Raw genomic sequence first — 15,938 nt, 5'->3', positions numbered from 1 at the left:
CATCATCTAGGCTGCCTGGAGAGATAGAAGTGAGACAGCCGAAGTCTGCAGAAAAACTGTGCAAGCTCTCCAAGATGCTTGCAATAATCTACAAACTGCACAACAGTGTACCTCAAAGGTTCATTTATTATCAAAGTATACAACTCTGAAATTCTTCTTCTCCAGGTAGCAATGAAACCAAGAAAGAAAAGAACGGCAGCACTATTATCAACCCCCAAATTCCCCCCCTCCCTGCACAAAATAAAACAGAACAGGCACATCAACCGCCCCCCCCCCAAATCACCCTCCCCCGCAGGCAAAAAACAAGAAGATCGGACAACAAACACAGAATATAAAAAACTACAAAACTGAAAAAAAGTCCACAGTCCCAGTCCCAGTCCAAGTCCAAACGCAGAAAACCTGGGTAACATCCTCCAGGCACAGCAGCAGCCTCTCCCATCTCTGGCAGTAGAACAATCCCACCAGCGATCAAAAGGCAGGCAGCAGGTGCTCCCCATCCACGTTCGCCTCGGTGTTTCAATCTCCCTCCTCACTTTAGTCAGTGAACAATGGAAGCTTTAATCAGCTCGCACCCTATCCCCAGTTTCCTCACCACAAGGTTCATGCATGCTGAGAATTGATGCAATTTTAAAGGCAAAGGGTGGTCACACTAAATATTGATTTTAGTGTTTTTGTTTTAACTGTTTACTGATCTTTATAGTAATTTGTTTTATATTTAGAAACTTTTCATTTCATTATTTTTGAAAGCATTTTCACTTTACATAATTTTTTACATTGCCTAAGACTTTTGCATAGTACTTACTGCAATTACATTAAATATTACTATTACAGGAATATTATAGAATGTACTATTATACTTCTACAATATTATAATTACTAATATAGTAATATTACTCTGGTAAAAATGCATGAACAGGAGCTGGACAATCTGACCCTTAAAATTGCTATTCAATAAAATCATGGCAAGAAAAGACAAGCACACTATCAAATATTGGGGTGTTTGGCAAGCTTCTAATGTCAAGTACACCTTTTTCAGAGTATGTATGCAGGCCACTTCTAGGTGAGAAGGTGAGGGAAAGAAAGTGAGGAGGGAAGAGAACCAACAGAAATGTGTGCATCTTAAATCACACAACATTCAGAAAGCTGTCCATTTGCATCATCAAACAAACAGATTTGTGACTTTCTATTTCATTATTGAACTAAACCCCAGCATAGATCCTGGTGGGATCCCACTGGTCGTGTGCTGCAATATGAGCACCTAGCCATTATCCTGGCTGCCTCAAGCATCTCAGCCAATTTCCCAGCCAGATAAACAATGTTTTCAAGTGAGTAAACTCTTCTCAGGCTTCCAGACAGGTACAGGTATCAATTATAACCAACATTTTGATGATCAGCTCTGCCATCTTCATCAGGGATGATGCCTAGGTATGTCTACTCCGGTGGTATTTGTACCCCCAGAGTCCATCTCTCTGATTGGTTAGTCCTCATCCAATCAGTCTTCTGCTCTCCCACCTTGCTTACAATCAAATTTTAGTTCTTCCTTAGAATGAGACCTTCATATTTGTTAAAATTCTTTTCCTTTCAATTCCACATACACTAATTTTTCAGTCTCTTACAAGAAATCTTTTCATAAAGCATATACATGTCCCAATGAGTAATGCCATGGATGTCTAGCAATTTCCCCATCTTTTTACAAAAATACTTGAATCACACTTGGTAAACATGACTGACTCTTTACAAATCCAAGCTGGACCTTGCCAATCCACTACAAACACATGGAAATCATCTTTAATTAGACTAAATTAAATTTACTGCTATGCTGGCCTGTCTACCATTCCCCTCTCTTGCCTTTTAAAGAAAGCAACCTTTTTTTTAAAATTTAAGAGAACTCTGAATCTAAGAACTTTTTGACATTTTTATCAGGATATCTACAAGGCTTTCTTTGCCATCTGCTCTTCAAGCTTCAGTTCCACTGTTTTCTTCACTGCTATATAAGTCTCATAATAAAGGCTGATATTTTTCCTTTCTTAAATGCTTCACAATCTAAAATAATAATTCAGTGCTTCACATGCACTGACATCAAAGGCCACGTAAAGAGCCATATTGAGCTTCATTACTTTAAAAAAAAGTTTGATGTTCAAAACTATATTTTTATAACATATTCTATCCATCTACATCCCCATTTAATTTTGTTCTATCATACTGGCAACTTTGTATCATAGAAAAGTTGTGATATAGGGATATACTAACTTAGATGACAGTTCCAAAGGTAATGATATAAACTGCAATTTGTGAAGACTCAAACACGGATCTTTATTGTACCTCAATAGACATGGCCTTCAACTAAGAAAAATATTCCTAACATTTCATGACTGAAGAAAATGTATTTATTTATTTGTTGAGATTCTGCACAGAAGAGGCCCTTTGAATTATGCTGCCTAGCAATTCACCAATTTATTCTTAGCCTAATCACAGGAAAATTTTCAATGACCAATGAACCTATCAACTGGTACAGCTTTGAACTACCCAGAGGAAACCCACACGGTTACTGGGAGAACATACAAACTCCTTACAGAGGGAAACCAATTGAGTTGGTCTCAGGAGAGTTCTGAACAAAATTAGGGATATTGGATGAAACTAGTGCAAAGCAGTCTATAGTCAACATGGCTCTTATTCATTTTTAGGCAAAAGTTAAAAGATACTTGCACCTACCTCACACTTTGTGGCAACCACAAATGCATGAGATCACCAAAATTATCTCTGCTGTTGTGAAGAATTCTAATTAATTACTGGTAAACATTTAAACACACAATTAAGAAAAATTCTTTGAAAAGTTCCACAGGCCTCTGATATCTAATTAAAGAATGCTGGAGTTACACCTTATTTCCTAGGCTGAAGATACTAACACCCATGACAAAATATTATTCATGCAGGTTTGAGGCAGAAACACAAAGGCCACAAGCGTATTTACCACAATCATATTTGCTCTGACAATAATTGGAATATTTGGGTACAATCACAGTGAACATCCATCAAGATGGCCAGAAATGAGTCTAGACACTGGTCTTGAAGAACTTGAAGACAAAATATTGACTGATAACTAAATGTTTTGATATAAGTGGGTAAAGGCATGCAAATTCAACCTACTACTCCCTTTCGTGGTCAGGTAAAGCAATGACAGTCAAATGTGACATTATCACTCTAAGTCTCTGAGTGCCTTTGGTTTAAATGGACAGGCATGTTCATCTTGGATGTTGCTCTGCTAAATATCTGGTAAATCCAGGCCAAAAAGAGCATAGATGATGTTAGGGATTCAGGAGTTGAGGAATTGTCTGAATTATAACAGGCGTCAATTCAAAAGTGAATTTGTCTTCAGTTCTTAATTTAAATAGCAAGCATTAATCAGATTGAAATTAAAAGGGCAGCTTTGTAAACAAACAGTACTATCTACAGAGCACAGGCCACCGGCCACAGCAGAAGGCTGGGTGATCAAGAGAGATGATTTGCATACCGACATGATCGTAAGATGTTCTTGCATGCATCAACCAAACACCAGACATTGGGGTATGTTCATTGATAGACAGCAGATCAGGCAACAATGGCTAAGTTATTTTGTAGCATTGTGAATAAAATCAAGGAAGCTGCCAGATCAGACTGAGTTGTCACTTTGCAACCAAACATAGCCATAAGCATATTTGATCTATAAATAATTGGAATATTTGGATACACAAAGAATCAGCCCTCAAAAAACTAAACCTGAGCATATGGGGTCTCTGTCTTCAAAGACTTTCAGATCATGCATTCGAATTACTTTGTCTCAAAGGTGTTTGAATATTCAGAAAGGTCTTGTAAATTACAATATTACCATCATCATCAGCAGGGACCCACCACCCAGATCATGCTCTCTTCTCACAGCTGCCATTGGAAAGTAGTACAGGAGCCTCAGGACTCACACCACCACAGGTTCAGGAACAGTTATTACCCCTCAACCATCAGGTCTTGAACCAGCAGGGATAACTTCACTCAACTTCACTTGCCCCATTACTGAACCATTCCCACAACCTATGGACTCAATTTCAAGGATTCATTAATGGTCTCAATATGCACTGCCCACAAGGAAAGGAATCTCAGGGTTGTATGTGGTGACAGGTGTATGTTGATAGTAAATTTACTTTGAACCTTGAAATGTGTAGGTAATTCAATGGAACAATTTGTCAGACTTGAAATATTGGAGTAAATTATATGATTCGAGTTATTGAAATTGTATTGAATCACCTACTATTACCTTTATTCTTAAGGCTATAAAAACTTGACGTACTTTGAGTTAAAGGAGACTCTGCTGAAGCCTCCAAAAGAATGCCTGCTTGCTTTGATAAAGAATTTTTACATCAACCAGCTTCAGTATCTCTCCAGTGACTCAGTTCATAGTCGCAATAGATGGAAGGAAAAATCAACACCGACGCCTTGAATTCCAGTGAATTGCTTGCTCCCACTGAGTTCACAAAGCTAGAATGATCATTTGCGCAAAGGAGTACAGTCTTACTGAAGTTTGAAAAACAGCAATAAAGTAAATGTTAATTGAAAACTTCATTCCAAAATATAACTGCTGACTTACCAAATAGGATGAGAAACCATCATTCTTTGTTCGGTCCAAGCTTAGCCCCAACTGAAATATAAAGAAATGTTAAATGGAAAGAGAAAATGAAAAAAAAAAAGCATTTAGATTATATTCTTTACCTCAGAGCTCAGAGAATGCCCAGGCATGTCACAAGAACATAAACAGCAGAAGCAGGCTCTACAACTCCTTAGGCCTATGGTGCAACTTATGATTCATCTGATTTTCAACTTCAATCTGCTGCCTTTTCCCATCTTATTGATCCCATCTTGCAAAAATTTACTTGCTTCCATTGGACAGAAACTACAAAAGCTTGAACACACACAACACCAGGCTCAATGAATTTCTATCCACTGTTATCAGGCTATTGAAAGGACCTCCTATAAAATCAACTCTCAGTTTCTCAGTCTATCTCATCAAAGCCCTTGAACTTTGCCTAATTGCACTGCTCCTTCTCTGAACTATACACTACATTCTGCACTATCTTGTTTTCCTTTTGTACTTTTTCCTTTTGTACCACCTTGATGTACTAATGGCAGCAATAACCAGTCTGGATGATGTTCAAACAAAAGCTTTTCACTGTATCTCAGTATATGTGACAATAAGAAGCCAGTTACATCCAAAATCCAAAAATGATAGATCTATCTTGTATATTCAATGTCTTGGCCTTCATGTAAACCTCAAGTCACATCAAGTAAAGTTTATTGTCTTTTAACTACATATACGTAAATAATGTATATAACCATATCATGTATATAGAAACAAGACATCGTTTCTTGGAACCATGGTGTAAACATAGTAGTACATATAACACATGAGACCTTATCAAGGCAAGGATGAAAATCTGCAGATGAATCATACAAAAATAACAAACTAAAGCGTATCAATAAAAAATATTGTAAGGTATGGAAAAGATTAACCAGTGACACTTGCAAGGACTCAACACCTCCTCTGCAACTGTATCTTTGACTTTCTGACCTATAGACCACAATCAGTAAGGAATAGCAGCAACACCTCTGCCACGACTGTCCTTGACTCTCATGCTCCACAAGGCTGCATCCTCCGTCTTCAGGCTTCTCCCTATACAACTGCATGGCCAGATTCTGCTCTACAAGTTACAGTTAACACCATCATAGTTGGCCAATTCTCAGGCGATACAGAATCTTATGGCATGGTGTCATGACAACAACCTTTCCCTCAATGTCAACAAATTGACATTGACTTGAGGAAGGAGAGAGATATACAAGCTCCTGTATACATCAATAGTGCAGAGGCAGAGAAAGTTGAGAGCTTAAAGTTCTAGGAGTGAACATCACCAGTAGCCTCAACTGGTCCAACCACAGACAATATGGCCAAAAAGGCTCAGCAGCACATCTAATTCGGGAGGCTATAATCTTGGTAAAGAGCATGTCCACTTTGATCCTCACCAATTTCTAACAAGGCACCATAGAAAGCATCTTAATTGGAAGCATCACGGCTTGGAATGGTAGCTGCTCCGCTCATGATTGTAAGGAACTGCAGACAGTTGTAGACACAGCTCAGCACATTATGAAAACCAGCCTCCCCATATGGGCTCTGTCTAAATTTCTCACTGCATCACAGAAGAAGACACCCTAATCAAAGACTCCACCCATTCCAGACATCCTCTCTTTTCTCATCAGGCAGAAGATACAAAAGCCTGAAAGGATGTACCACAAGCTCAAGGAGAACTTCCATCTCATTGTTTTAAAGAATATTGAATGGTCCACCAGTACAATAAGATGGATTCAGACTCACAATCTAGTGTCTCGCTACGGCTTAGTATTTTGTCTACCTGCAGAGCATTTTCTCTGTAACTGTGACACTCTATCCTTCATTCTGTTATAGTTTTCTTTTTTAATACCTCAATGCACCGTGGTAATGGAGTGATCTGTATGGCTGGGATGCAAGATAAAGCTTTTCACTGCACCTTGATACACATGACTGAATTTTACTTTAACCTTGCTAATTTCTGAAAATAAGTGCAATTAGAGCAATGGAATGCTGCGGCTGTAAACATGTAGTCTGGCAAAGGAGTGAAAAAATATAAACTCACCGCAGTATTTTCAACAAGTTTGAAGTCAAAATCCTTAGAAATTAAGCTGGTCATTTCCACAGACATATTTCCATTCTTGAAGAAACCAAATGTGTTTAAATGGACCTTCTGTCTAACATCATCCTGCAAAGAGGAATAGTTTTTCTGTTAATGATTGCAATAATATTCCATGATTAGAAGAGAAAAATCAAAGACTTCTACAGAAGAATTGGAAGACATCAGGCCCACCAAGCCTGTCGCCCGATGTTAGAAAATACAAGAAGCATATTCCTGTTCTTCTAGTCATTCTTTGAACAGTGAATTACTTTTGTTTTTGAAAGTATGCCTCTAAATCTTCAGGATGACACAATGGACCAAAAAGGCTCATCTATAATAAGTTTCTGTAATTTCACAATTCCATTCTTTAAAAGATAATATTACTTATTGGCTTCGTACTTCCTTATATAGAGTGCACCTCATTTGTCCTTTGCATACAGGCTTCATCCATCTTCTGAAGGTAAAATACTAAAAGTATGGTCTCCTTAATGCTTCTAGCTTTAGCATTTTAATGTTGTTTTCAATGATTTATAGCCAAATATCCAAGATGCTAAGCTTCTTGATTCCTTTCTAAGGTTCACAGTGAAGTGCATTGATTTTCTATTCTTCCTCATTCAATTACTCAGAATAAATTACACTTCTATCTTACTGCTCAGCAACAGATGTTCTCATATTTTGTAGAACTCGGTTTCACAGTCTTCATCATACTTTCTTAGCTGACAATAATACCAGCGGAGTCATTCTATCTTTCCTTGATCTCTTCCTTATCAAAGACACTGCAGTGGCTCTATCCACAACTCTGATTTCCAACATCTGATCAAAGGTCACAAACCTGCTGGATATTTCTAGTACTCCCTTTTATTTCAAATTTCTAGTACCTGCAGTGCCTTGTATCTCACAGCACCAACATGTTTCCCAGTCCCCTCTTTCTCATCGATCTCCTTCTATGCACATGTTCCCCAGACAGATCTGCAGGGATTAATGAGCTATCACCAACACAACTAACATCACCAATTTCCCTTTTTCTACACCATGCCACAAACATTTGTTCTCTCCACCTTTTGAGAATTGTTTCTGCTTTAACAACTAACATTGTTCAGCACCATGCTGATTCCAATGTTTTGTTATTATCTTGAGATCTACAACTACAATAAAATTTATAGTCTTTTTTGAAACATCACATTTTAAAGCTAAAAAAAAACAAAGGTATAATGAAATGTTCTGATACATTGCTGTTAGCAGCTTAATTCAAAGTTTGAAGTAAAGTTATTCTCAAAGTACATATATGTCACCATATACTACCTTGAGATTCATTTTCTTGCAGGCATTCATAGTAGAATAAAGAAATAGAATCTATGAAAACCTCAACACAAAGACTGACAAACAACCAACAAGACAATCTGTGCAAACTGTAAAAGACAAACTGTGCAAATATAAAACTAAGAACATGGATTGTAGAGTCCCTGAAAGCAAGTCCATAGGCTGTAGAATTAGTTCGGTGTTGAAGTGAGTAACATTATCCACACTGCTGAATGGCAGCTTTCATGAAGCCTGTATCATTGTCTTCATGGAGAGACACATTCTGCTCGTGTCATAATAAACATATCACAAGATCCTGTTCTCTGTTTGTCTCCCTGGCTGAATGCATAATCAATAAAATATTACCATACCTACATCAACATTTTAACTAGACAGAAATGAGAGTTAGAATCATGCTTTCGCCTAACATTAACACATGGCTTTCTTCTTTTGCAACGCACCTGTCAAACAACTACACTGAAAGCACAGTTCTGGGTAAACGTGAATGAGTCTCAAAGATCTTTTATCACCCAAACTATATATTTGATCTTCTTACAATAACCGCAGACATAGGATCAGAATTAAGCCATTCAGCTCATCGAGTCTGATTTATTATCCCTCTCAACCCCATTCGCCTGCCTTCTCCCCATAACCCTTGACGCCCTTACTAGTAAAGAACCTATCAATGTTTGAGCCTATTGATGATGGTCAAAGAACAACTGTCTTAGTCATAGTCATACTTTATTGATCCTGGGGGAAATTGGTTTTCGTTACAGTTGCACCATAAATAATAAATAGTAATAGAACCATAAATAGTTAAATAGTAATATGTAAATTATGTCAGTAAATTATGAAATACGTCCAGGACCAGCCTATTGACTCAGGGTGTCTGACCCTCCAAGGGAGGAGTTGTAAAGTTTGATGGCCACAGGCAGGAATGACCTCCTATGACGCTCTGTGTTGCATTGATTACTCCTGTGCACAACCAGTACATTATGTAGTGGATGGGAGACATTGTCCAAGATGGCATGCAACTTGAACAGCATCCTCTTTTCAGACACCACCGTGAGAGAGTCCAGTTCCATCCCCACAACATCACTGGCCTTACGAATGAGTTTGTTGATTCTGTTGGTGTCTGCTACCCTCAGCCTGCTGCCCCAGCACACAACAGCAAACATGATAGCACTGGCCACCACAGACTCGTAGAACATCCTCAGCATCGTCCGGCAGATGTTAAAGGACCCCAGTCTCCTCAGGAAATAGAGACGGCTCTGACCCTTCTTGTAGACAGCCTCAGTGTTCTTTGACCGGTCCAGTTTATTGTCAATTCGTATCCGCAGTTATTTATAATCCTCCACCATGTCCACACTGACCCCCTGGATGGAAACAGGGGTCACTGGTACCTTAGCTCTCCTCAGGTCTACCACCAGCTCCTTAGTCTTTTTCATATTAAGCTGCAGATAATTCTGCTCACACCATGTGACAAAGTTTCCTACCGTAGCCCTGTACTCAGCCTCATCTCCCTTGCTGATGCATCCAACTATGGCAGAGTCATCCGAAAACTTCTGAAGATGACAAGACTCTGTGCAGTAGTTGAAGTAATGAATAGTATGTTATGTTATCAATGTAATGAATCTGAGTGTGAATCAATATAAATGGTATATTTTACAAAACCTTCTCTCTATTCTTTTCAACTGCTACCCAATAGCAATGACTTCCTCCTCCATGGCATATGCGATAAATTGGACTATGATCAGCAAACAATACAAACCCCAACAAGAAATTGATCTTATAGGTGTGCAGTACACAATAGTCTAATAAAGCACACAGCTTTGCTGCTGAATTTCCAACACATTTCACATTTACAATAGTCATTTTATAACTAAAAGCTCTAGCCAGATTCCAATTCCGAGTGACTATGAGAAGTATTTTATCAGTATAATAATGTTGAGCCAAACTTATCATTTTAGAAATATATTACCTCAAAAAACAGAGAATATTACTCTCTATTAGAACTGTAAATAGAGCAGAGAAAGGTATTTTATGACATTATATTTTTCAGTTTTTACTGTCACCATCAATTCTAAGTGGAGGTAAACAGATAAGCTTTTATTGATAAAATGTTTGACAAACTTTTATTCATAATTCATGGTTAACTAATATAACATTTCATTTTTGAGGGAATTGATAAATCAGATCTCAGTATGTTAGGCGACAGATTAGTTGGTTTGCAGGAGTCAGAACAAACAGTCAAAACTTCTCTATATTTAGAAAGACAACAGTTTTGTTGCAGTTACACACACAAAATGGCGGAAGAACTCAGCAAGTCAGGCAGCACCCATGGAAGGGAATAAGCAGTCGGCATTTTGGACAGAGACCCTTCATCAGGACTGGAAACGAAGGGAGCAGAAACCAGAATAGGGTGGGGGAGGGGAAGGAGTACAAGCTGGCAGATAATAGGTGAGACAAGATGGGGGGGGAGATGGGTGGGTGGGTGAAGAGAGATAAAGTAAGAAGTTGGAAGGAGACAGGTGGAAGAGACAAAATGCTGAAGAAGGAGTCTGATAGGACAGGGCAGTATACATTGGACAAAAGGGAGGGAGGAGAGGAACCAAAGGGAGGTGATGGACAGGTGAGGAGAAGAAAGGGGTGAGAGAAAACAACAGTTTCCTTGCAATTAATACTTGCTTCATATGAACCCTGAGATTGCCATTAATATTGGAAAGAATCACAGAGAGATTTCACAGAATATTTTATCCTTTGTTTTCCACCAGGAATTTCAATGGCTATGGGAGATATTCTGGGTAGTTTAAGGAAATGTGAAGTACTGGTTTAGTTTTCATGGTGTAGAACCAGCTACTCTTACCCAACCTACTAATTTGTTTCCTTTCATAAATATTACAATGAATCTGCTACAATTCCACTTCGCAGTCAACATCAAATGAAAAGAGGTACTAGTTCTGTTATAGCCCTGACTTTTTTATAACTTTATAAAAGTGTTGTATGTTGCAAGGAAAAATAATCATAAAGCACAAGTTTAAAAATTGTATTAACTGTGCAAAGACAGACAGTAAATCAGAAAATTGGGCCAAAAAATGTGGAAAGAATAAGCAAAAACTAATAAGGATAAAATTATTCTTGGATGAAATAAAGCTCGCCAGATATACAAAAAAAATGTCAATATTGGTCTAGAAGGAAGTGAGTCTGAGAAATTAATCGTGGAAAACAAAAATTGGCAGGTAATTGAAATAGATATTTTGCATCAATTTCCATCGTAATGAATATGTAAAGTTCCAAAAATAGCTGTAGATCAAAAGCTGGAAGGGAGGAATATATCAGGAAAACTATCGTGGAAATAGTACAGCGCAAATTGTTGGAGCTGGGGACTGTCAAATCTCTGGACCTTAGTGGACTATCGTAAGACATTTAAAGTGGCTCGTGAGATAGGCAATGCATACTTTTTGAAAGTTTCCCAGATTCAGAGAAGATCAGAATCAGAATCAGGTTTATTATCCCCGCATGTGAGGTGAAATTTGTTAACTTAGCAGCAGCAGTTCAGTGCAATACGTAATCTAGCAGAGAAAAAAGAAAAAAATAAGAATAAATAAAATTTTTAAAAATATTAATAATAAGTAAATCAATTACATATATTGAATAGATTTTAAAAAAGTGAGGTAGTGTCCAAAGATTCAATGTCCATTTAGGAATCGGATGGCAGAGGGAAAGAAGCTGTTCCTGAATCGCTGAGTATGTGCCTTCAAGCTTCTGCACCTCCTACCTGATGGTAACAGTGAGAAAAGGGCATGCCCTGGGTGCTGGAGGTTCTTAATAATGGACGCCGCCTTTCTGAGATACTGCTCCCTAAAGATGTCCTGGGTACTTTGTAGGCTAGTACCCAAGATAGAGCTGACTAGATTTACAACCTTCTGCAGCTTCTTTTGGTCCTGTGCAGTAGCCCCTCCATACCAGACAGTGATGCAGCCTGTCAGAACGCTTTCCACGGTACAACTATAGAAGTTTTTGAGTGTATTTGTTGACATACCAAATCTCTTCAAACTCTTAATGAAGTACAGCCGCTGTCTTGCCTTCTTTATAACTACATCGATATGTTGGGACCAGGTTAGATCCTCAGAGATCTTGACACCCAGGAACTTGAAGCTGCTCACTCTCTCCACTTCTGATCCCTCTATCAGGATTGGTATGTGTTCCTTCGTCTTACCTTTCCTGTAGTCCACAATCAGCTCTTTCGTCTTACTGACGTTGAGTGCCAGGTTGTTGCTGCGGCACCACTCCACTAGTTGGCATATCTCACTGCTGTACGCCCTCTCATCACCACCTGAGAGTCTACCAACAATGGTTGTATTGTCAGCAAATTTATAGATGGTATTTAAGCTACGCCTAGAACTGCCGTGCATCCGATGTCGCCTCCAACCTAGTTCGAAATTGTCTCTTCATCCTTGAAATAGCCCTCCACAAATCATACCTGGTTTTCTGGTACAGGCCTGGGTTGCCAGACTTGAATGCCACAGATCTAGCCTTCAGCAGATGACATACCTCCTGGTTCATCCACAGAGAAGGTTGTAATAGTGTGTAAATTAACAATCCAATGCTTGTTAATTTACAAACTAGTTTATTTAATTTATTCTGTTGAAGCAGTAAATGAATGGCAGTGAGCTTTAACATCTGTCAATGGGAAACTTAACGACGCTAACACAAAGCTCTTAGAAACATACAACGTAACTAGCCAAAGTCAATAGGGTTTTGGAGGACCATGTTTGATCAATTTAATGGCATCCCTTAAATATGTGTTGTGGCTATAGATGAAATTGTGGATTTATCATGCTTAGGTTTCCAAAAGGCTTTGAATACAGCATTGCAGAATATATAGCTGGTGTGTAAGAGATAAAATTTATAGTCAATCAAAGATCAGATGTTCAAATTGGTATTCTGTACCACGGGTATAAGTGCACTGACATTAGGTTTTCACAACATGTTTAAATAATTTGGATGATACTGAAAGTATGGTTGCCAAATTTGCTGTTGACACAAAGATAGACAAGAAAGTATTCATGTAAAGGAGAAAAAATAGCTTAGATTAGTGGACAAATATGTGACAGTACAGTATATTTGGGAAGTTCTAAATTGCCTGTTTTAATAGGAAGAATAAAATAATAGGCATCTTATCTAGATGGGGTGTATGGGGTGGCTGGGTCCTGAAAAGCATGAAACATAGTAAAGCCACTGGACCTGATGAAATTTCAGTGGAAATGATGCAAGCCCTAGAAGATCTGGGCATAGATATTCTTTTTGAACTGTTTAATGGCATATATGAGTCTGGTGTATTGCCTGACAATCTGTTGAAATCAGTATTTATAACTCTGCCAAAAATTCCTGGAACTATTGACTGTGAAAATTAGAGAACCATCAGTCTTATGAGTCACACAATAAAGATTTTGTTGAGAATTGTTCTGAGTCAAATTAAAAACAAGTTGAGACCAGAAACTTCAGAATTGTAATATGGGTTTATTGAGGATAGAGGAACTGGGAATGCAATTTTCATACTACGAATGCTTTCAGAAAGGGCAATTGAATATCAAAATGATGTCTTTTTATGTTTTATTGATTTCACTAAAGCATTCGACAAAGTGCAACATGAAAAATTATTTCAAATTCTCGCTAAACTAAACATTGACGGAAGGGACCAACAACTGCTCCAAAATTTATCTTGGAATCAAACGGCAGCGGTAAAAATTGATGATAATATAAGCAGTTGGACTAAAATTCAGAGAGGAGTTAAACAGGGACGCGTTGCCTCGCCGGAATTATTTAGTATCTATAGCGAAAAGATTCTCAGAAAGCACCTAGATGGGATAAAAATTGGAGGTGTTAACATCAACAATGTAAGATATGCAGCCAATACCACCCTAATAGCAAGTGCTGCAGAAGACCCACAAATTCTCCTAGACAAAGTAGTACAAACAAGTGCAGATTTTGGTCTAACCATCAACTGTAAAAAAAATTAAATGTATGGTACGTGTAATATCAAAACAGCAGGATACTCCCAACTGCCAATTGGGATCAATAGAGTATGACTATGACTAGATCTAAGTGTGCGAGATATCATTGACGCTGAGAGGGATCGTTCGATGTGGAGTGCCATGATCGCCCAAGTGTGTAACGCGCATGGCACATGAAGAAAAAGAAGATTATCTGGAAAACTACATTTCTGGGCCTTAAAACAATTCACTGCACATTCAGTAGGATAGAACAGTTCAGAATAGCCAGCAACTTAAAAGGTAGGAACAAAGCAGATTGCAAACCCATTTAAAGACATTTAGGTTTAAAATACAATCTTGCATGTTGGAAGTGTACATGTTTGGACATTGGAAAACAAATAAAACTACAGATGTTGGCACCTGAAATAAAAACAGAAATTCTAGAATAATTCAGTCAGTCAAGAAGAAATTCAGGAAAGAGAAACCAGTCAGCCAGGAGAACAGTGAAGAAGGTTCACTAACCCGAAACACAGAGTGGTTTCTCTGTCCATTCTTTCAGCGTTTCAGTATTCCTTTGGATAATCATTGTAAACAGGTTTAACTTGTCCTTTCCGCCAACTGCCACTAGCACACGTCAACCAGCCATGTGATGCAGTATCACTAGATGGCCTGCACCAACGCAACCAAAACCCAAGAGGTAGCATGTTTGGGAAAGGTGAAAAAAGATACAATAATGAAGTTGATTATTCGCGTTATTTCGACGAGAACTAGCCCGTTCTCCATTGTTATACAAAAAAAGAGGCGATTTCTGCAGCTGTCAGATCTCGGAGCGATAGACTGCCTGCAATGTTTGTATGTCAAGCTGGGTCTGTCATTTACAACGTTTTCAACCCCCGATGGATTAGTCACTGAAGAAAGAACAGCACAGCTGTAAGAGCACCGGCCTTTACCTTCAAAATCAGATGATGGATTCGGCATCGAACAGTTGTCAACAACAAAACCCACTGAAGAAGGCTCCAACTCCGAACAGCAGACGCCCTCATCGCCGCCATATTTCAAACAACGTCACCAGCCGGATCAGCTTCCGGGGTCAGAGGTTATTGGGGACCGTGGCAACGAGCAGGAGCGTTGGTCTGACGTTGCCCGACGACATGATGGAGGGCGGCCCGTCCTCAGGGCGAAGTGTGGGCTCTGGAGATGCAGAGCTGCGGCGCTCCGGTCACACAGAGCGAAAAATATAAAGCTCATTTACACGGAGGTTGCTTTTCTTTAAGTTGAAGGTAAAGAGATCAGAGTTCTGCAGCAGATAGACATGCCCTTCGGCCCATATCGTCCATGCTAACAAGATGTCCATCCGAGCTCGTCCCACTTTCTTGCGTTTGGCCCACATCCCACTAAACTTTTAAAGAATAGTTTCGGTTTTGAAAATAAGATGACCATGAGCACAGATTCTGTAGGTGCTGGAAATCCAGAGTAACACACACACACACAATGCTGGGGGAGCTCAGCAGGTCACGCAGCATCTGTGGAGAATATAAATGGACAACGTTTTGGGACGGGACCCTTCAAAAGAACTGGAAAGGAAGGAGGAAGAAGCCAGAATAAGAAAAGGGGAGAAGGAGATGGAGTACTCGCTGGCAGGTGATAGGTGAAACCTGGTGAGCGGAAAGGTGGAAGAAAGCCATCGAATGGTTGCAGCTAGAAGGAGGGCACCCATTCTATTGGATATGGGCATTTCACCATTTCCACTCCAGCCCTTTCTCCACATCTTACAATTTTTCCTTCATGATATATATCCAAAGCCTTCCTGAAAGCCACAATAGAATCTACCTCCACTTCACCTGTAGGTAGTGAATTTCAGATTCAATAGACAATAGGTGCAGGAGTAGGCCATTCAGCCCTTCGAGCCGGCACCACC

General features: G+C 39.0%; 1 protein-coding gene across 2 annotated transcripts in view; it reads right to left on the bottom strand.

Moving 5' to 3' along the window:
• The window catches only part of gpr107 (G protein-coupled receptor 107), a 109,379-nt gene extending 94,307 nt beyond the window's left edge, over window positions 1-15,072 (bottom strand). The window contains exons 1-3 of one of the 2 annotated variants that reach the window (XM_072240176.1): window positions 14,971-15,072; window positions 6,690-6,812; window positions 4,616-4,666 (exon numbers count right to left, since the gene is read on the bottom strand). In XM_072240176.1, the coding sequence (XP_072096277.1) occupies window positions 4,616-4,666; window positions 6,690-6,812; window positions 14,971-15,072 (276 nt within the window). The remainder of the gene's footprint in view (window positions 1-4,615; window positions 4,667-6,689; window positions 6,813-14,970) is intronic. The other variant, XM_072240177.1, reaches the window with a different exon arrangement.
• Between the last annotated feature and the right edge of the window lie 866 nt (window positions 15,073-15,938).

Source organism: Mobula birostris, chromosome 22 (assembly GCF_030028105.1).
Source record: "Mobula birostris isolate sMobBir1 chromosome 22, sMobBir1.hap1, whole genome shotgun sequence".
Lineage (NCBI taxonomy): Eukaryota > Metazoa > Chordata > Chondrichthyes > Myliobatiformes > Myliobatidae > Mobula > Mobula birostris.
Note: the sequence above shows the minus strand (reverse complement) of the source record. Positions and strands in the feature narration are given on the sequence as shown.